The 21,551-nt window shown below is 40.5% G+C and overlaps 1 protein-coding gene across 1 annotated transcript; it reads right to left on the reverse strand.

The window, feature by feature from the left end:
* On the reverse strand, nucleotides 1-19,212 carry cdh17 (cadherin 17, LI cadherin (liver-intestine)). Its single transcript, XM_062985709.1, has 18 exons — nucleotides 19,165-19,212; nucleotides 18,844-18,939; nucleotides 17,099-17,236; nucleotides 16,184-16,322; nucleotides 15,923-16,081; nucleotides 15,669-15,827; nucleotides 11,710-11,909; nucleotides 11,456-11,587; nucleotides 9,164-9,314; nucleotides 8,073-8,288; nucleotides 6,684-6,760; nucleotides 6,396-6,587; nucleotides 6,057-6,301; nucleotides 5,846-5,976; nucleotides 2,311-2,535; nucleotides 2,106-2,216; nucleotides 1,897-2,013; nucleotides 1-340 (listed from the first exon to the last, which is right to left on the reverse strand). The coding sequence occupies exons 1-18, from the start codon at nucleotides 19,210-19,212 to the stop codon at nucleotides 252-254; spliced, it is 2,625 nt and encodes an 874-aa protein (XP_062841779.1). The 3' UTR covers nucleotides 1-251.
* Nucleotides 19,213-21,551: the final 2,339 nt, after the last annotated feature.

A 21,551-nucleotide genomic window follows, 5' to 3' on the forward strand; every position in this document is an offset into this window, starting at 1 on the left:
TACTACTGTAAATATCCAAACAAAACAAAGAAATTCTTCAGAAAACAGAGGACAACTGTAGTCCCGGAATGCATCACAGCACATTGTTTAATATATTATGCTAACCTCATCTTACAATTGCATTAAAATATAAAAACAATGAAAAAGTTTAAGTGCATCCTTTGTTAAAAACCTTTATAGAGAAAATGGAATAGGAGCCATAATGCATTTCAACTAAAAAATCCAGTGTGTGTGTGTGTGTGTGTGTTTGACTAGAGCATGGCATTGGTTTCTCCATCACCCTCTGGTTTCTTCTTGGCATTCTTCTTGATGCGGCATACAACAATAATCATGAAGAGCACTGCAATGCATAAGAAATATTAATTGCAATATGTATATATGTATATGAACATATTTACAGCATAAACAGTGAAGTCTGAATTAAAGTAAAATACTAATAAATATATATTTATGTATGGGAGTGCCTGGTACATTGACTTGAGCAAATTGAGGCTAAAGTATTAAAATGTGGGGCGGCTCGGTGAGCCTCACAGCAAGAAGGTCCTGGATTCGATCCCTAGGTGGAGTGGTCCGGGTCCTTTCTGTGCAGAGTTTGCATGTTCTCCCCGTGTCTGCGTGGGTTTCCTCCGGGAGCTCCGGTTTCCTCCCACAGTCCAAAAACATGCAGTCAGGTTAATTGGAGACACTGAATTGCCCTATAGGTGAATGGGTGTGTGTATGTGTGTGTATATGTGTCTGCCCTGCGATGGACTGGCGCCCTGTCCAGGGTGTTACTGTGTGCCTTGCGCCCATTGAAAAGCTGGGATAGGCTCCAGCACCCCCCCAAGACCCTAATTGGATAGGCGGTTAAGAAAGTGAGTGTGTTAAGGTGTTAATGTGACCTGTGTGAGTCTTTTAGAGTAAATCAGCAATCTTTGCCCACTCTTCCTTGCAAAAGTGCTACAAATCTGTAAGATTGGCAGTGCAGCTCAGCACTGTGTACGGAGAGACACACCCTGAGAGCACTCTTTTCTCATCTCTGTGCAGGTGCCATCAATCAGCCAGCCGAGGTCGTAATTGCATTAGTTATGAGAGAGACCCTATCTGGCTTAATCCCACCCATATCTGAACAACAGGCCAACTTTTGTTCATGTGGCCGCTCAGCCTAGCCCCCACACATGTTCAATAGGATTCAGGTCTGGGCACTGGCTGGGCCATTCCAAAACATCATCTTCTCTGATGAAGCCATTTACTTGTTGATGTTGGGGTATGCTTTAGGTCATTGTCTTGCTAAAAGGTGAAATTCATCTAAAGGTTTTTAGCCAAAACTGACTAATATTTGGAGCAATTCATAATCCATCAATTTTTACTAAAGGTGAAGTTCTAGCTGAAGAAAAACAGCCCCAGAACATAAAGCTGCCACCACCATGCTTCACTGTGGGTATGGTGTTCTTTTGATGTGTGTTGTTTTTGTGCCAAACTGAAAGTCCAGAACTGTCAGAAAGCATTTGTATAAAAATGGGTTTAAAGTAGTTATGACCAAATGTTATTATTTATTAGTGTTGTTGTTTAAACTGTAAAATTAAAGCTTAGAATCCTAAAGCAATTGTTTAATTTTAAAACCATTATAGTAATACAGGGTCCAAAACTAAAATAAAGTCATTTATTTGTCTTGAGTAACTGCTTCATCTTTGTCAGGCTAAATATTTTGGCATTATTTTATTACAGTGCCAGCAGATCCACCTATTGGCATGTTTTTGGAGATGAGAAACCCACACAGATATGTGGAGAACATCTAACTCTAGGTTTAAACCCAGACCCTAAAGATGTGTAGCACCATAACAGCCTCTGAGGCTCAAAGCTGTGTCACACAAATTATACTGCAATTAAATACATTATTTTAATGTTAAATCTTACTGATAAATCCGAAAACGCCTCCTAGAATGCCAACAGTGGTGGATACTCCAAACTTCCAAGCATGAGTCCCGGGCTCCATGTAACAGTAACCTAACTCAGTACAGTTACACACTCGCACTGAGATAAAATAAGTAAAAGTAAAACATGAGTTAATTAGTTCTTAACACTGACTTTTACGAGCAAATGAATCAACAAAGTACACTTATTACCTTCAATCTTTTGTGTAATACCCATGCCGGCACTGTCCTTAATGTTGATGGGAATGGTGAAGGTCTGATCAGTTGAGGGCTTCTTCTTTAACACAAGATTAGCTGAAGTGTCTACAAAACACAAAATAACAACCTTCAGTTCAGTAAGTCTGGATACTTAGGCCTGGCCAAATTTGTAACAGGTTAATTAGGTTAGCTTGCTCACCGTCCACTGGTGTAATCTCCCAGTTGGGGGATTTGCGGCCCAGTGGTAGACTGAAAGTGAAGGGCTCTCCGAATGGTGGTGCATCTGCATCCACAGCAGTCAGCAACAACGGTTCAGGCTTCTTCACACATATGAAACCCTGAGACTGCTGTAGTTTAGGGAAGTTATCATTCACATCTAAGAGCTGGATGGACACTTCCTTTTCAGACTGCTGTTTCTGGCCATCTGATAAGACACAAAAATTATTTTATTAATTTTAATTTTAATCCAATAAGGTAACACATTTTAGTAAGTTTTGTGTTGTGTTAAAATGTAGATAATTAATTACCACATTAGCTTTTTGGGTTCAAGTCCCTTGAACTGCAAAATAATTTAATACAGTAGACCCTTGAGTTACAAACGGTTTACCATATGAACAATTTGGGTTACGAACTATCTTTTTCAACTTAATGTGCGAACAAATTTCGGATTACGAACAGAAATCCATGAAACACGTGACGTCACGAACAAGTTGACTCCAACCGTCTCTCTCTCTCTCTATATATATATATATATATACATACAGTGAGCGGACAGCGGACGGTGTTTTTCCGATGTTTTCTTTATATTATGTAAAATTCAATATTAAAATGTCCCCAAAGAAGGTGCAGAGAAAAGTGGTGAGAAAATTTTAAAAAATCACTATTTGTTGTGTTGTATAATTACTCCTGCCAGTAGGTGTCACTGTGTATCAGACAGAGGGGACAGTTAGTGAGAGAGAAGAAGGAATTCGGCTCAGTAAACTATTCTTTCTTTCGTGCAATTACATCTACAAATTACAACACTGTTCAATTAAAGAAGGAAATAATACAGAAATATAAGAGTTATTGTTGTTTCTGGTGGATACATTTTATATAAAAAGAAGGAAATTTATTATGGTTTATGGTACAGCACACGTACTGTACTGAAATGTGATGTGTTTTTTATGTACAGTACAGTACTACTGTGTATTGTTGTTTATTATTGTTTATTACATTATTATCTATTCTATAATTAAGCAATAGAACACGAGAGGGAGTGTGTTATCACGAATAACATCACGGCTGTGATTTGGTCGCAGGCACGAACCGAAGGTGAGTGCCGTAGATCATCACAGCCGTGATGTTATTCGCAATAACACACGACCTCGAGTGTTCTATTGCTTTTATACAACAGTTTTTACAAAATAAAGAAAGAAAATAAATCAAAGAAGCCCTGAATTTCATAATAAATATGCTTTAATATTGACAATACCTTCCGCCAAAAAGTAGCTCCACAACGAATATAAAGTTTAACAATACAAAGCAGACATCCCAAGTTGTCAGCGGAGTAATACCATTGTGGTGTGAAAAGACCGTGCTGTTATCACGAATATCAGCACGGCTAGAACGCTTCTCAACCAATCAGATTGTAAGGTCGGAACTACCTGTTGTATAATTTAAGATTAAGGGAAAATATATTTGTATTTATAACAAAAAAGACCTTTTAAGACATTAGAAGGGTTAGGTAAAGGGTGGGGTTTGGGAGGTCTGACACGGATTAATTCTGTTTACATTATTTCCTATGCGAAAAATAAGAAAATTTTGACTTAAAAACAGCCCTTCAGAACCAATTAAATTCGTAAGTCAAGGGTCCACTGTACTTAATAATTAAATTCATTTTGGCCTGCTAGTGGCCTGCTATCATCTTCTTTCAGCTGCTTCGGTCAGGGGTGGCCATTAGTGGATCATTTGTCTACATCTTACCCTGTCCTGAACATCCTCCTCTGTCACACCAACCAATTCCATGTCCTCCCTCACCCCATCCATAAACTTTCTCTTTGACCTTTCTTCCTTACTCCTGCCTCTTGATATTCAAAGTTCCAGCTCTCACCACTACCTTTCTACCCTTTTTAGCATGTTACCTCTCTTTTAGCTGTAGAACATGTCCTCCCCCTATCCATCTTCTCCTTGGCTCAATAGTAGCTTTATTTTCCACTGGTACCCTGCTGGTTAACAGTACTAGTGGTGGTCATTGTAAACCCAGGCCTCAACCGATCTGGTATGTAATTCTGACTGATGATCCGCATATTTGATTCCCTATTTATCCTGGCATAGGATCGTCACTGGGCTGCTAACATTGACCCATTACATTTACATTTTCAGCATTTAGCAGACATCTTTATCCAAAGCAACTTACACTACAGTTACAGTATACAGTCTGAGCAATTGAGGGTTAAGGGCCTTGCTCACAGGCCCAACAGCAGCAACCTGGCAGTAGTGAGGCTTGAACCAGCAATCTTCTGATTACTAGTCAAGTACCTTAACCACTAGGCTACGGCTTATGTACAAACTTATGTACATAAATATAATTTAAAATGCTAGTTTACTAGTAAGTAAATCGCTTAGGTTATAATTACACCAACCAGGCATAACATTATGACTACTGACAGATGAAGTGAATAACACTAATTATTTTTTGCATTTTCGACATTTAGCAGATGCTTTTATCCAAAGCGACTTACATTCTAAGCAAGTAAGGGTTAAGGGCCTTGCTCAAGGGCCCAACAGTGGCAACCTGGCAGTGGTCTGGTTTGAACCAATGACCTTCTGCTTACTAGTCCAGTACCTTAACCGCTTGGCTACAGCTGCCCTATATTATCTCTTGATCACGATGATTATCTCTTCATCACGATACCTGTTAGTGGGTGGGATATTTTAGGCAGCCAGTGAACATTTTATCCTCAAAGTTGATGTGTTAGAAGCAGGAAAAATGGGCAAGCGTAAGGATTTGAGCGAGTTTGACAAGGACCAAATTGTGATGGCTAGACGACTGGGTCAGAGCATCTCCAAAACTGCAGCTCTTGTGGGGTGTTTCTGGTCTGCAATGGTCAGTATCTATCAAAAGTGGTCCAAGGAAGGAACAGTGGTAAACCGGCGACAGGGTCATGGGCGGCCAAGGCTCATTGATGCATGTGTGGTCCGATCCAACAGACGAGCTACTGTAGCTCAAACTGCTGAAGAAGTTAATGCTGGTTCTGATAGATAGGTGTCAGAATACACAGTGCATCACAGTTGCAGGGCTGTTTTGGCAGCAAAAGGGGGACCAACACAATATTAGGAATGTGGTCATAATGTTATGCCTAATTGGTGTATAAAACACAGCAAATCAGAGTTTGAACAGCTAATTGACCTTTCATTGGTAGTACACTAATTTTACATTTTCTGTACACCTGTATGGAAGGAAATGACTGAATTCATGCACATGGCAATTACAACCTCTGATCTAGACATACTTACATGTACCTGTGACAAATCTAAGCTAACACAACAGAAAACCAGTAGACCTGCTCTTATAGGTTGGAAGGAGGACATGAGGTGTTTCATTTGGATACTGAAGAATGTTTTGGGGGCATTTGAAATCACTAACCAGAATTTTATTATTTAATTCTTTAAAGTACTTGTTATGGGGTACTTAACTATGGTCTGTAAACAGGCTTATAGCCTTTAAGTGTTAACTTCATTAATGTGGATCCCACCTGACTCGTATGCAATGATTCGGAGGTTAAGTTGATCCACCACTTCCCTGTCCAAGCTGGCTTTAGTCTTCAGCTCCCCAGAGTCAGCATCCAGCTCCAGCCATCCATGGTCATCTCCCTCCAGCTTAAACCTAACACACATTTTTACTATTAAACAAACCAATCAGAATACAAAGTTTAAAAAAAAAGTTTAAATATATTGAATTATTACATGATTTTGTGTCCTTCTGGGTCTTCAGCATCAGCTGTTAGAACTGTGGTTCCTACAGTAACATTTTCTGGGATGTTAATATTCACAATGTCCACTTTAAACACTGGAGGTTCATCCACATCCACCAGCTCAATGACAACAACCGCTGTGGAGCGCTCATCATAGTCCACCCCCTTAATCAGCGGCTCAGGATTGCGAGCATTAATCTTAAGCTGATAGGTAGACTGAGCCTCGTAATTCAGCGGCTGCAGTGAAATAGTGAGAGTATAAAAGTGGTCAAAAACAAGGTTCAAGGTTAAAACAGAAGGCAAGACTTTATCTTGAGTTCATTCTTCCTACCTGTGCTACATAGACTCTACCCTCTCCAGTGGCATCATCAACTTCAATGGCGAATACACCGTTCGGATCACCTTCAGCTATTTGGTAAACAATTTTTGAGCTTCCTGTACCTGGATCATCAGCATCTGTAGCGTTAATGGTCAGTAGAGTGGTCCCTAGTTCAGCTAGCTCGGGAATACTGTGTTTTCCATACTGCACAAAAAGATACAGCCATTATAATCACACACAATAGATTAGAACACGATAAATTACAATGAACGATGTACAGTGCACAAACTGAATACTTACATCATTTTTTTCAAAAATGGGGATCTCATTATTGATGTCGATGACTTTGATGATGACATTACACTCTGTGCTAAAAACTGGACAGAAACCAAAAAAGTAATACACGAAGAGGTATTAAATATGGAAATCAAAACAGCTTAAGTTTATTTGTGCTTATTTTAATTAAATACAGTTTACCGATACATGCTTTCTGTTTTAATTGCATTTTCCCTGCTGTTTTTTTGTATTTTTTATATTTTGTTTATGCATTTTCTCCCCTTTTTCTCCCTTTTAGCGCGTCCAATTGCCCGACTGCATCATGCTTCCTCTCCACCAATGCCAATCCCTGCTCTGATTGAGGAGAATGAAGCTAACCCACGCCCCCTCCGACACGTGGGCAGCAGCCATATCCATTTTATCACCTGCACTTTGACAAGTGCAGTGCAGCTCAGCGTTGTGTATGGAGAGGACACACCCTGAGAGCACTCTTTTCTCATCTCTCTGCAGGCGCCATCAATCACAAACCAGTCATGGGAGAGAGACCCCATTCGGCTTAGTCCCACCCATATCTGAACAACAGGCCAATCGCTGTTCAAGTGGCCGCTTAGCCTTAGCCAGTAGGCAGAGCTGAGATTCGATACGATGTATTCGAGATCCCAGCTCTGGTTCCAGCGTGTGTTTTTACCGCTGCGCCACCTGAGCGGCAATTTCCCTGCTGTTTTAACATTTTTGGAATTGGGGTTGCATTACTGTGTGGTATTTTGTGGGATTCCTCCACAGTATTTATCTTTATCTCAAATTGCTGTCTCAGTGTGGTTATTGAGATTTTGTTTATGCATTTTTTCCCTTTTCTCCTAATTTAGCGTAATCAGTCAGCGTAAGTTAGTCTTCTGCTGCTGGAGGCTTCGGTCATGTCCAAGGAGGGTATTTTTGCCTGTCTCACGCACCCTCCGACGCATGCGCAGTCCACTGTCCCCTTCTTATTCGCCCACACATTCAGTGAATTCGCATGTGAGGTGCACGGAGAACCACACACTGATCTCCGTGCTCCTCCACTTTCTGTACAGGCACCTCAGGCTTCTAACCAAGGTCTTTACACAGCATTGAAGACCCCACCCAATTTTCAGTCTGGTCTTTTACCCACCTGGCAGACATTTAATGGCCAATTTTTGTCTGCTGCAGGCACTGGGAATTATGCCCAGCCGACCTGTAGCAGAGCTGAGGTTCAAACTCGGGAGTTCAGAATCCAAGCGCTGGTGTGCCAGTGGATTATCTCGCTGCGCCACCTGGAAGTCCTAGTTTTTTGTCACATTTGCATAAATATTCAGCAAATTGTCTAATATTGTCTAAAACATGGCAACTAATAACATACACACACTGTGGATGAGCAAATTGATTCGAAAGACTTACCTCCATCAGTAACTGAAACCTTGAGCTGATACTGTGGCACATCCTGCCTACGGAAGTTGTGCTTGGTCACCTGGATTCTGCCACGTGATTGGTCGATTAAGAACATTCCATCAGAGGGAGATGTGGGAGTCTGGCTCAAAAGCTTGAAGGTTAGCAACGAGTTTAGAGTGTTCTCTTTGTCCGCATCATGAACCAACAGATCACCAATGTGGCTACCTGAATAACCCAACCACACAAACATCCTTGTTAACATGGAGTAAAAGAATATTTAAAAATTGTGAACCAACAAATATGTGAAATGTACGAGGGATCTTCAAAAAGTTTCTGCACTATTGTATTTTTGTTGGAAACGGTGAAGACGGGAGGATTAGTACTTGTCGTGTCTGAGAGACTGAGAGAGAGCCTATAGTATTTATATATTAGTTTTTGTATCTGTTGGTCCTGGATTTTGTAAAGTTGCTTTGAGACAATGTATATTGTAAAAAGCGCTATATAAATAAAGTTGACTTGACTTGACTTGACTAGTATGGATTTAGCGCCATCTGATTTCCACCTTTTTGAATGCTTAAAGAAGCTTTAAGGGGAAGAAGATTTTCATGTGATGATGTGAAAGCAGCGGTGCATCAGTGGCTACACGCTCAACCAAAACATTTTTTGCTGATGGCATTAAAGTTGGTACAATGCTGGGAAAAATGCATCAGAAGGTGACTATGTAGAAAAGTGATTAGCCACTCAGGTGGTGCAGGGGTAAAACACACTAGCACACCAGAGCTGGGATTTCGAATCTATTGAATCTCAGCTCTGCCATCCAGCTGGGCTGAGCGGCTGAACTGCACACGTGTCGCAGGGGGTATGTGTCAGTTCGCTCTCCTCAATCAGGGGCGGGGGTCAGCACCAGTAGAGAGAAAGCATAACGCAATTGGGTAAAAAATTGGACGCGTGGAAAAAACAGGAGAAAAGGGTGAAAATGCATTAAAAAAAAGAAAAGTGATGTAATTTGTTTTTGAAATTCTTAATAAATAGAGTTTTAAAAGTGCGGAAACTTTTTGAAGAACCCTCGTAGTTTGTATAAGTGGGAGTTTGTGTCTTACCGACTTCCTCATTCTCCTGCACCTCAAACACAGTTTCGACATCTGGGCACCGAGGAGCATTGTCATTCTCATCTCCTACCTCAACCTGAATCTCCATAGGAGATTCCAGTTCGACACCTTGCTTATCCTCAGCCAACACCACCAAGGTGTACTAACACACACACACACACACACACACACAGGCATAGACAGAATGTTTTGAAATGAGCATCTTTGAAAACTTTAGATTACTATGAAAAATAGTAATATAATATACACCAATGAGGCATAACATTATGACCACCTCCTTGTTTCTACACTCACTGTCTGTTTTATCCGCTCAACTTACCATATAGAAGCACTTTGTAGTTCTACAATTACTGACTGTAGTCCATCTGTTTCTTTACGTACCTTTTTAGCCTGCTTTCATGCTGTTCTTCAATGGTCAGAACTCTCCCAGGACCACCACAGAGCAGGTAATATTTGGGTGGTGGGTCATTTTCAGCACTGCAGTGACACTGACATAGTGGTGGTGTGTTAGTGGACTTTTTAAACACCTCACTGTCACTGCTGGACTGAGAATAGTCCACCAACCAAAAATATATCCAGCCATATATACAGCTCCCCATGGGCAGCGTCCTGTGACCAATGATGAAGGTCTAGAAGATGACCAACTCAAACAGCAGCAATAGATGAGCGTTCGTCTTTGACTTTACATCTACAAGGTGGACCAACTAGGTAGGAGTGTCTAGTAGAGTGGACAGTGAGTGGACACGGTATTTTAAAACTCCAGCAGCGCTACTGTGTCTGATCCACTGATACCAGCACAACACACACTAACACACCACCACCATGTCAGTGTCACTGCAGTGCTGAGAATGATCCACCACCTAAATAATACCTGCACTGTGGTGGTCCTGACCATTGAAGAACAGGGTGAAAGCAGGTTAAAAGGGTATGTAGAGAAATAGATTGTAGAACTACAAAGTGCTTCTATATGGTAAGTGGAGCTGATAAAATGGACAATGAGTGTAGAAACCAGGAGGTGGTTTTAATGTTATGGCTGATCGGTGTATAATATATGAAATAATTGTAAATTATACTGTCATTGTAAAAACGATTCATTATCTGGCTGTGAGAATAATACTCTGGAGCTGTTGTACATGGCTTTGCACTGGGAGTGCTTAGTTACACTGTACGAGTACAATGACATTGACAAAGTTTGGAAAATTCCCTTTTCTGTTTTAGCAAAACACAAACAAGGTCCATACAGAGATAAATTTGGTGTTGAAGGACTTCACCAGGTGTATTTATAGCCCTGCCCTTAACTCCTTTTTCAATTTGGGAGGGAGGCTCCACCATATGCAGTGGCTTCGCCCTATGCAGTGGCAATCTGCAGTATAATGACTCTACAAAAAGAGGATGCAGAGCCTATAGTACCAATAAAAGACAATCAATCTTTCAAATGGTACTATTTGATATGTTCAATTACACATGGTACTGTTTTATTTGCAAAGAGCTCAAATGCACACATAATGTTTATAAACTGCACCTTTAGACTTACTCATTTAGTTTTTTATTGTTTGTCTTGTGTCCCTTATATTCTTTCTTTTTTTAATGCATTTTCTCCCTTTTTCTCCCGATTTTTAGCACGTCCAATTTTTACCCAATTGCGTTATGCTTCCTCTCTACTGGAGCTGACCCCTGCCCCGATTGAGGAGAGCGAGACTGACACACGCCCCCTCCGACACATGTGTAGTAACCGACTGCGTCTTTTCACCTGCACGAGGCGGGTTCATATGCGGATCAGCTTTGTGCACAGAGAGCCACATTCTGATTGCATTATTCCTCGACACAGATGCCATCAACCAGCCAGCAGAGTTCGTAATTCACTCAGTTATGAGGAGTCCCTATCTGGCTTATCCTACCCTATGAATGACAGCCAATCATTGTTCATGTAGCCGCCCAGCCCAGGCGGATGGCAGAGCTGAGTTTTGAACCGATGAGTTTAAAATGTCAGCTCTGGTGTGCTAGTGTGTTTCACTGCTGCACCACCTGAGCGGCTATATTCTTAAATGTTATATATTTTTCATTATTTTGTATTTTTTACATTACATTTTAATTTTTCTTCTATTTCCTTTGCACTACATTGACGTGTCTTGTGTGATGCTTGTGATTTGTAAATTGCTGCCGTAACACTGAAATTTCCCTTTGGGGATCAATAAGGAATCAATCAATATTACCCAATACGTATTAACAAGCACTCTTGGTAATCTAAATTCTAGTGATTGTATGCATGCAGCTATACTTTACCATGTCCTTTTGTTCTCTGTCTAGTTGCTCAGTGATGTAAATCTCTCCATCTTCATTGATAGTGAAAGGAAAAGGAATTTCTCGCTCCTTTTGTAAAAGCCTGTACACTGCATTGGGGTCATTAGCACGTACCTACAAAACACACACATATATGAATGCGTACTTTATAATTTAGTAATAATAATCAGACAAAAAACACATTTAAATTTCATGCTATTATTAAATGAAATGTTCTTTGTAAAGCACAAACTGACCGACGTAATCAGCTTGGGGTATTCCACCATCCAATTCTCCTTTATAGAGATTATTCCGGGGCTTATCCACAGGTTTTGACTGATCGCAATGTTCACTCGTGTGGTGCTGCTGAGGGCGTTCAGAGCCCCGCCACCTAAGTCCTCCACCCGCACAATTAAAGTGTAGTCTGGATCCTCAATGGTATTCAGTCTCCTGTTCTCTGTACATGCATATAAACAAATATTTAGTAAGAGCTTAACATTGACCACATACACTGATCAGCCATGACATTAAAACCACCTACTTGTTTCTACACTCACTGTCTGTATTATAGCTCCACTTACCATATAGAAGCACTTTGTAGTTACTGACTGTAGTCCATCTGTTTCTCTGCATACTTTTTTAGCCCCCTTTCACCCTGTTCTTCAATGGTCAGGACCCCCACAGGACCACCACAGAGCAGGTATTATTTAGGTGGTGGATCATTCTCAGCACTGCAGTGACACTGACATGGTGGTGGTGTGTTAGTGTGTGTTGTGCTGGTATCAGTGGATCAGACACAGCAGCGCTGCTGGAGTTTTAAAATACTGTGTCCACTCACTGTCCACTCTATTAGACACTCCTACCTAGTTGGTCCACCTTGTAGATGTAAACTCAGAGACGATCGCTCATCTATTGCTGCTGTTTGAGTTGGTCATCTTCTAGACCTTCATCATTGGTCATAGGACGCTGCCCACGGGGCGCTGCTGGCTGGATATTTTTGGTTGGTGAACTATTCTCAGTCCAGCAGTGACAGTGAGGTGTTTAAAAACTCCATCAGCATTGCTGTGTCTTATCCACTCATACCAGCACAACACACACTAACACACCACCACCATGTCAGTGTCACTGCAGTGCTGAGAATGATGCAGCACCCAAATAATACCTGCTCTGTAGTGGTCCTGAGAGAGTCCTGACCATTAAAGAACAGCATGAAAGGGGGCTAACAAAGCATGCAGAGAAACAGGTGGACTACAGTCAGTAATTGTAAAACTACAAAGTGCTTCTATATGGTAAGTGGAGCTGATAAAATGGACAATGTGTGTAGAAACAAGGAGGTGGTTTTAATGTTATGGCTGATCAGTGTATGTCTCAACAGAAGAATCTGAAAGATTAAATAAATCTTGGATTATTATCTAAATCTATACGAACAGTAGTTAAATTAGCCAGTCTATGTTTATTGATGAAGAAATCATAAAATGACACCTTGGGTCACTTTATAAACCTAATTGATAGTATTATTTTAGCTGGGTAACCAATTCTTTTTTTCTTTTCTTTTTTTTGTAGCTATAGTGCTGCAATGATTCTGATAGAGAGCAGAATTTAAGTCATCCAGGTCCTGCAGAAGCAAAGCTGCTGCAGACCATCACACTACCACCACCATGTTTGCCTGTTGATATGACATTCTTATTGTGGATTGCAATGTATCAGGACCCATGTCTTCTAAAAGGTTCCACCTTTGACTTATCAGCCCACATAATATTATCCCAAAACTCATTGGTTAGCAATGTTTTGCAACTCTTCCATTGATGTTATTTTCCTTTGGTGTCTTTTTCGTGTGGAATGGTGTACACTGATCTTAAGATGTTCATCTGGGTTCTTTTGTGATCAACTAGATGAGTCATTGATAAGTTCTTGGTGACATTTTGGTAGGCCGACCACTACTGGTAAGGTTCACACTGATCCAACTTTTCTCCATGTGTGAATATTGGCTCTCACTGTAGTTTGCTGGACTCTAGAGCCTTAGCAATGGCTTTGAAACCCTTTTTAAGCGGATTTAAATGACTTTGTTTTGCAACTGTAATAGAATTTTCTAGAGACCTTCAATTTTGCTTCACATTGCCAGACATGTTCTATATAGTGATGTATAGAGTCAACAGTAGTAATAAAAGAGTAATAAATACTAAATCAATCTCTTTTCTCGAACACCCAATATGGCAAAAGTCTATATATGGCAATATGGTTAATTTTTTAGGTTGGCGGGTTGGCATACCTTCCCCTCTATCCTCTGCAGCTGATTGTTTTGGGGTTTTTTGTAACTGAATGGACGGAACCCAGTTTTGGTCCAAAAAGAACATTTGAATTTTGATTGTTAGTGAGTGAGCTCAGGGCATAGCCAGGGTTCAGTATTGCATCGATAGATGTTAAGACAAGCACATTTCTGCATCAAGTAGGTGCCAGATAAGCCTTAATCATAAAGGCACCACACACATACAGTGGGGCCAAAAAGTATTTAGTCAGCCACTGATTGTGCAAGTTCTCCTACTTAGAAAGATGAGAGAGGTCTGTAATTTTCATCATAGGTACACTTCAACTATGAGAGACAAAATGAGAAAAAAAATCCAGGAAATCACATTGTAGGATTTTTAAAGAATTTATTTGTAAATGATGGTGGAAAATAAGTATTTGGTCAATAACAAAAGTTCAACTCAGTACTTTGTAACATAACCTTTGTTGGCAATGACAGAGGTCAAACGTTTCCTGTAAGTCTTCACCAGGTTTGCACACACTGTAGCTGGTATTTTGGCCCATTCCTCCATGCAGATCTCCTCTAGAGCAGTGATGTTTTGGGGCTGTCACTGGGCAACACGGACTTTCAACTCCCTCCACAAATTTTCTATGGGGTTGAGGTCTGGAGACTGGCTAGGCCACTCCAGGACCTTGAAATGCTTTTTACGGAGCCACTCCTTCGTTGCCTGAGCGGTGTGTTTGGGATCATTGTCATGCTGGAAGACCCAGCCACGTTCCATCTTCAATGCTCTCACTGATGGAAGGAGGTTTTGGCTTAAAATCTCACGATACATGGCCCCATTCATTCTTCCCTTAACACGGATCAGTCGTCCTGTCCCCTTTGCAGAAAAACAGCCCCAAAGCATGATGTTTCCACCCCCATGCTTCACAGTAGGTATGGTGTTCTTGGGATGCAACTCAGCATTCTTCTTCCTCCAAACACGACGAGTTCAGTTTTTACCAAAAAGTTCCATTTTGGTTTCATCTGACCACATGATATTCTCCCAATCCTCTTCTGGATCATCCATATGCTCTCTGGCAAACTTCAGACGGGCCTGGACATGTACTGGCTTAAGCAGGGGGACACGCCTGGCACTGCAGGATTTGAGTCCCTCTCGGCGTAGTGTGTTACTGATGGTAGCCTTTGTTACTTTGGTCCCAGCTCTCTGCAGGTCATTCATCAGGTCCCTCCGTGTAGTTCTGGGATTTTTGCTCACCGTTCTCATGATCATTTTGACCCCAAGGGATGAGATCTTGCGTGGGGCCCCAGATCGAGGGAGATTATCAATGGTCTTGTATGTCTTCCATTTTCTTACAATTGCTCCCACAGTTGATTTATTCACACCAACCTGCTTGCCTATTGTAGATTCACTCTTCCCAGCCTGGTGCAGGTCTACAATTTTCTTCCTGGTGTCCTTCGACAGCTCTTTGGTCTTGGCCATGGTTGAGTTTGGAGTCTGACTGTTTGAGGCTGTGGACAGGTGTCTTTTATACAGATAACGAGGTCAAACAGGTGCCATTAATACAGGTAACGAGTGGAGGACAGAAGAGCTTCTTAAAGAAGAAGTTACAGGTCTGTGAGAGCCAGAAATCTTGCTTGTTTGTGGGTGACCAAATACTTATTTTCCACCATCATTTACAAATAAATTCTTTAAAAATCCTACAATGTGATTTCCTGGATTTTTTTTTCTCATTTTGTCTCTCATAGTTGAAGTGTACCTATGATGAAAATTCTCTCATCTTTCTAAGTAGGAGAACTTGCACAATCAGTGGCTGACTAAATACTTTTTGGCCCCACTGTACACTACACAGACAAGCTTAAGGTCTGTTTTGATATGCCTTAGAATTATAAAGTGTCATTATATGTGATTGTATGTGATTATATGTGATTAATGCAATGCATGTGTTGTGTGTATGTGTAAGTTCATACCAGCAAGATGCACACATGTGAAGAAGGGGTTGTTCTCAAGGGGAATGTTGTTGGTTGGATTGCAGAAATCACTAAACTTCTTTTTCAGAACATCAACATTACCACGGACCTCCCCACGACTGTACATTACTGAAGTTCTGGCTCTTAAAAATGCTGCTCCTAAAACACCAGAATAAACGCAATTAGGTACACACCTAATTTCAGTACACACTTCTGATTTTAAAGACATGTTGATATTTGTATTGTTTACGTACCCTCGTCTGTGGTAGCTATTTCCCCAGTCTTTTGGTTAATAGTAAAGAAAGGTGTACCAGCAGGATTGGGGATTTGGCTCTCAATGCTGTAGCTTAGGTGAGCATTGGGTGTCTCTGGATTGTCAAAATCTGTGGCGAACACTTGTACGAATGGAATGCCTGTATTATAAGAAGAAAGAATTCCAGTAATTTGCATTAGGTTAACACATAAATAATCATAAATAATGTTTGTGTGTCTGTGTGTAAGTGTGTTTGTCTTACCTGCAGCTGAATGCTCTCTGATACTTCCACTATACTGGCTCTGACTGAAGACAGGCGGATTGTTGTTAACATCCAAAACTTGGAGAACAACTGTATAAGGCCCATCAAGGGTATGGCCATCAGCTGAGAGTGCCTTAATCTAAAGCAGATGCACTTACAGATGTTAATGATACAGCATAACACATTTTGTACCAGGTTATCTTAATTCCAGACCTGGGGATGTGTTGGGATTGTAAACTCTTTAAGTTCCAACATCAGCTATGCTACCTGTTGGTTGGGCGCCTTCAAGCAGGCACAATTGGCAGTGCCTGCAGCAGACAAAATTGGCCACTCACTAGTCTGTTTGGTGGAAAATGACCAGACTAAAAAAATGGTGGGGCCTTCGATGCTGTGTAGGAACCTATAAAAATGTGTGAATTCAGAGATCATTCATTTCGTAACTCTCCACGCACGAAACTGGCCTCACACGCAAATCCATCTAGATATGGCCAATTAAGATGTGGTCAATGGACTGCGCATGCATCGGAAAGGGACGTGTGTCAGGCAAAATATACCCTCCTCGGACACCATTGGGGTCCCCAGTAACGGAAGAGTAATTGGCTACACTAAAATTGGGACAAAAATGAAAATAATGCATAAATAGTAAAAAATGACATTGTGCTTGAGTACTTGAGTTGTTAAATTTCTGTTATTACATTGTAAAAGAAGACATTGCCATTGACACTGTCCAAAATTTTGAAGAATGTTATCAGTGTTACTTCAGCGTCTTTTCTACTTGTAGTGTTTTGTCTAAAGTAGTGACTGGAATTAAGAAAGCCATGGTCACTGCTACTGTATTATGTAAGTATTATGCAAGCATTAAGTGAAAAAATATTTGGCCTAGTTGGTTTTAAATAAAAAATAAAGGTGTTTTACATTAAGAGTGTGTTTTTTCCCTGGGCTCCATTCTAGTGGTTCTTCAAGATACAGCCAACCGTCTTTGGATATGCTGATTTTTCCTTCTGTTTCACCACTTATGAGATATGATGACACACCATCTGCTGTAGATATAAACTGGAAATAGAAATAAAGGTTTTACATTAGAAAAAATTACTGACATCTGTTTAACACCTAGATCTGTTAGCATTAGCATACAGTATTTGTATATTGACATTCTACTGTTTTGCACCAAGCGGGATGGGCAGACTCTGAAGATACCGTACCGAGCATCCTGACCTGCAGTCCTGCCAGTTATTGTCTCACATGTGTTTAATATTTTGTACAACCTCTCTTAAACAGTAAATAGTGAAACAGTATTCAGTTATCTCCTATAACATCTTTTAATTTTTGATTTATCTGACCATAGAACATGGTTACAATCAAGGCCGCATAGCCCAGTAGCAGTTAGCTACTCCAACTCTCCAACACTTTTATGCTAGCAAGCCTTCCAAATGATCTGGTGGCATTGCGGTAAAGGAGGCCAGGTGACTTTCAAGATGACTTTCAATGTTTCTTTAACTCTCCAACATTGATTCTTTTTTATGTTTCTTTCTATCTTGGGTCTTTGTCCGGGCAAGTGTGTCACAATTCCAGTTCACTGGAACTTTAAAATGATTGCCCTTACTGTAGATATGGACATTTTCAGGTGAGAAGCTATTTATTTATTTATTGCCCCATGACTCATAATGGTTAACACACTTACCTTATTTGAATTGTGTGTTCTCTTGTCTTTTCATGTTGAAGAATGACTAAGACAGTTTGAACTTTGATTGGCTGTGTCAGGGTAAAAGTTAGGGGTAAAGTTAGGATAATACTAAGGGCTACATGATGGACACTGGCCCTAAAAATACTAGAACATTAGATATTTTTGTCCAATATTTTATTTGAAAGTGAAAAAAGGGAAGAAAATTTTCCATTTAAGAATTTTTACAATTAAAATTTAATTTAAATTGTAAAAACTCCTATAGATATATAGAGGGTATCAGTCTTGCATCAAATAATAAATTCCACTGTTTGCTTAATGTTGAATGCATGTCTGCACATTGTTATATTTTTATATTTGGTGTGACCTAGGGTGGTGGTGCCCAATTAAATATATTTTGCTACTTTGATAAATATAACCCCAAGCACTTGGGAGTACTTCAGAAAACCATTGTCACTAAACACAGTGCACTGCATCAACAAATGCAAAGTGAAAGTCATACATCAATTCTATGCAGAAATGCCACAATTGCCTGGGCCAGAGCCCATCTTGGATGAACTAAAAGATAGTCAGATGGTCATGTTTCAGCTTGGTATCCTTTCTGTGTGGAGTTTGCATGTTCTCCCCGTGTCTGCGTGGGTTTCCTTCGGGAGCTCCGGTTTCCTCCCACAGTCCAAAAACATGCAGTCAGGTTAATTGGAGACACTGAATTGCCCTGTAGGTAAATGTGTGTGTGTGTGTGTGTGTGCCCTGCGATGGACTGGCACCCCGTCCAGGGTGTTACTGTGTGCCTTGCGCCCATTGAAAAGCTGGGATAGGCTCCAGCAGCGACCCTAATTGGATAAGCGGTTAAGACAGTGAGTGAGTTTCCAAATGATTAATAACATGCCTTTGTCCATATTTATACAATTATACAAATACAACTACATCAGTCAGTGAAAACATTGGAAATCTTTTAAAACAGTTAAATGGTGCTTACCTGAAAAACTGCATATGGAACTGGTGTGGCCTCTGGCACTTCCAAAACTTTATGATCTAATGGTCCTTTCTTGTCTTCAAGATCTGCTCCAGAAGCCTGTGTAATAATGGGTTATGTGAACTCCAGAGACTCAATAGTCTAGTATTTCCCTGAATAAACACAACTGCTATAACAACTTTGTTTTAAATTGATTTTAACTGTACTGCTAACAAGTACTGATTTACAGAAAACAAGTCTACATGATTGAAAGGTGTTGAATTGAACAATAACCAGATTGATCTTTGATAACAGGAATTGATCTTAAACACACACATGACTTACAGAGTAGACAAGAAGAACCACAAGCAGCAGATGTGCGGTCGCCATCATAAATATTAAATCCTGATGGAAGAAAAAAAAGGAAGTTATACATTTATTTAGGCATGGTAAATACCTAGAGGCAATATAAAGTTGCAAACAGAAATATTTAACCCAATATTTACAATATTTATTAATACATATAAGCAATTTTTAGTTTAATTATGACAAAAGTCCACGTTCATTCATATTCAACCACCAGATTCAGTACTCAGTGGAACATCCATTGATAACCTGTGCTAACAAGTTTCTTACACCTCTCTTATGAAATCTTTGTCCATTCGTCCTATTTAAAAGCTTCCAGCCCATTGAGGGTTTCTTCTTAAATGCTTTTATGCATTTTCTCCCCTTTTTTCCCTTTTAGTGCCTCCAATTGCCCAATCGTGTCATGCTTCCTCTCCGCCAATGCCAATCCCTGCTCAGATTGAGGAGACACGTGGGCTGCATGCCATATGCATCTTATGGCCAGTGATAGCTCAGTGGTTAAGGTACCTGACTAGTAAACAGAAGGTTCCCGGTTCAAGCCCCACTACCACCAAGTTGCCACTGTTGGGTCCCTGAGCAAGGCCCTTAACCCTAAATTGCTCATCGTGTTCCACTCATTGAGTAAGTCGCTTTGGATAAAAGCGTCTGCTAAATGCTGAAAATGTAAGTGTAAATGTAAATCTTATCACCTACACTTTGACGAGTGCAGTGCAGCTCAGTGTTGTGAGGTCGTAATTGCACCAGTCATGAGAGAGAGACCCCATCCAGCTTAGTCCCGCCCATATCTGAACAACAGGCCAATCGTTGTTCATGTGGCCGATACGATGTAATCGAGATCCCAGCTCTGGTTCCAGCCTGTTTTTTTACCGCTGCGCCACCTGAGCGGCCACTGAGGCTTGATGGCTTTCATGCTACAACTGCTTTCTTTAAACCCCACCAAAGATCTTCTATGAGATTTAAATCTAGAGACCGAGAAGGCCACTTTCGGATATTCCAGGACTGATTATCTAACCAAGTTTTGGTTGACTTGGAATCATTGTCTTGCTGAAAACTTCACTTATCAGCAAGGGTCAATTTGATCACATAAGGCATCACAATACTCCTCAAAATGTCTTGGTATTTCTCTAAATCAATGATGGCAGTCACAATCTCACATTATCTAGACTATATATATATTATATATATATGACTGAAAACATATTTATTTTCTCAGGCTTTTGATTAGTATAGACAAAGGCGCAGAGCTTGGGGGTTCTTGGTCATAGAAACTTGTGGTGATCAGGGATGTTGGATTGCTGTCGTTCTGCCTCTCCTGTCCAATCACTCAGGTTTGGGTAGGAGAGGTGGGCGCTGATGTCCTGTGAAAGCCTTCATGACCTTGTTACCTGCTCGCTCTCCCTTTTAGTTATGCTGTAATAATTAGGGCTGCCGGAGTCTAAAACTCTCTGTAAAACTGTTTTACTCAACTAGCATTGTACATTATTAACTACATTCTTTGTTGTTTTACTCCAAAGGCATTCTGATGGAAACCTGTTTACCCGCCGAGGTTAAGGATTAAAGTCGAGACTGCAGTGACAACGATGCTGCTTCTGCCAGATGTGACGGGTCGGGAGTAATTGCACCAAGAATGACAAGAAATCACTACAGACTTTATTAAAGACTAGAGCGAATAACAACTCTATCATTATTATTTATTTATCTATTTATTACCAGTTATAACTTTTAGATCATTTAATTCTGTGTTTGTATGATTTGTGTAAATCGTGTATTTATTTAAAATATCCTCCAGGCCACCCAAGAAGGATGGGCCCTGCTGAGTCTGGTTCCTCTCAAGGTTTCTTCCTGTAATTTTCAGGGAGTTTTTCCTTGCCACAGTTGCCCTCGGCTTGCTCAACAGGGGTTTTTGTATCTGTTGGTCCTGGATTTTGTAAAGTTGCTTTGAGACAATGTCTATTGTAAAAAGCGCTATATAAATAAAGTTGACTTGACTTGACATTATCTCACAATTCTTCTGGTCATAAGCCTCACCTTTCTAGCACCAGACAATCACTGTTCCATGTGGCTAGACATTTCCATTTTTTATTTGTCGCCCCATAGAACTGTGTTCCTAAACTCTGTATGTCTATCCAAATTACTTCAATTATTTTCCAGTCAACCCTTCCTGTGCTTTCTGGTCAAGTGTGGTGTTGGAGTCTGACCACAAAGTCCTTCGTTGTTAAGTGGTCATCCTATGGTTGCCTCTGACACTCAGACTTTTGTAGTAACCCAGGGTTTTTTTTAGTGTCCTGAAAATATTGATAAGGTAATTTTGGGCCACTGCCAGGTAGGTCTGCTGCTGCTTATACCCATTGCCCTTTTGGTCCAAT

Source organism: Trichomycterus rosablanca, chromosome 23 (assembly GCF_030014385.1).
Source record: "Trichomycterus rosablanca isolate fTriRos1 chromosome 23, fTriRos1.hap1, whole genome shotgun sequence".
Lineage (NCBI taxonomy): Eukaryota > Metazoa > Chordata > Actinopteri > Siluriformes > Trichomycteridae > Trichomycterus > Trichomycterus rosablanca.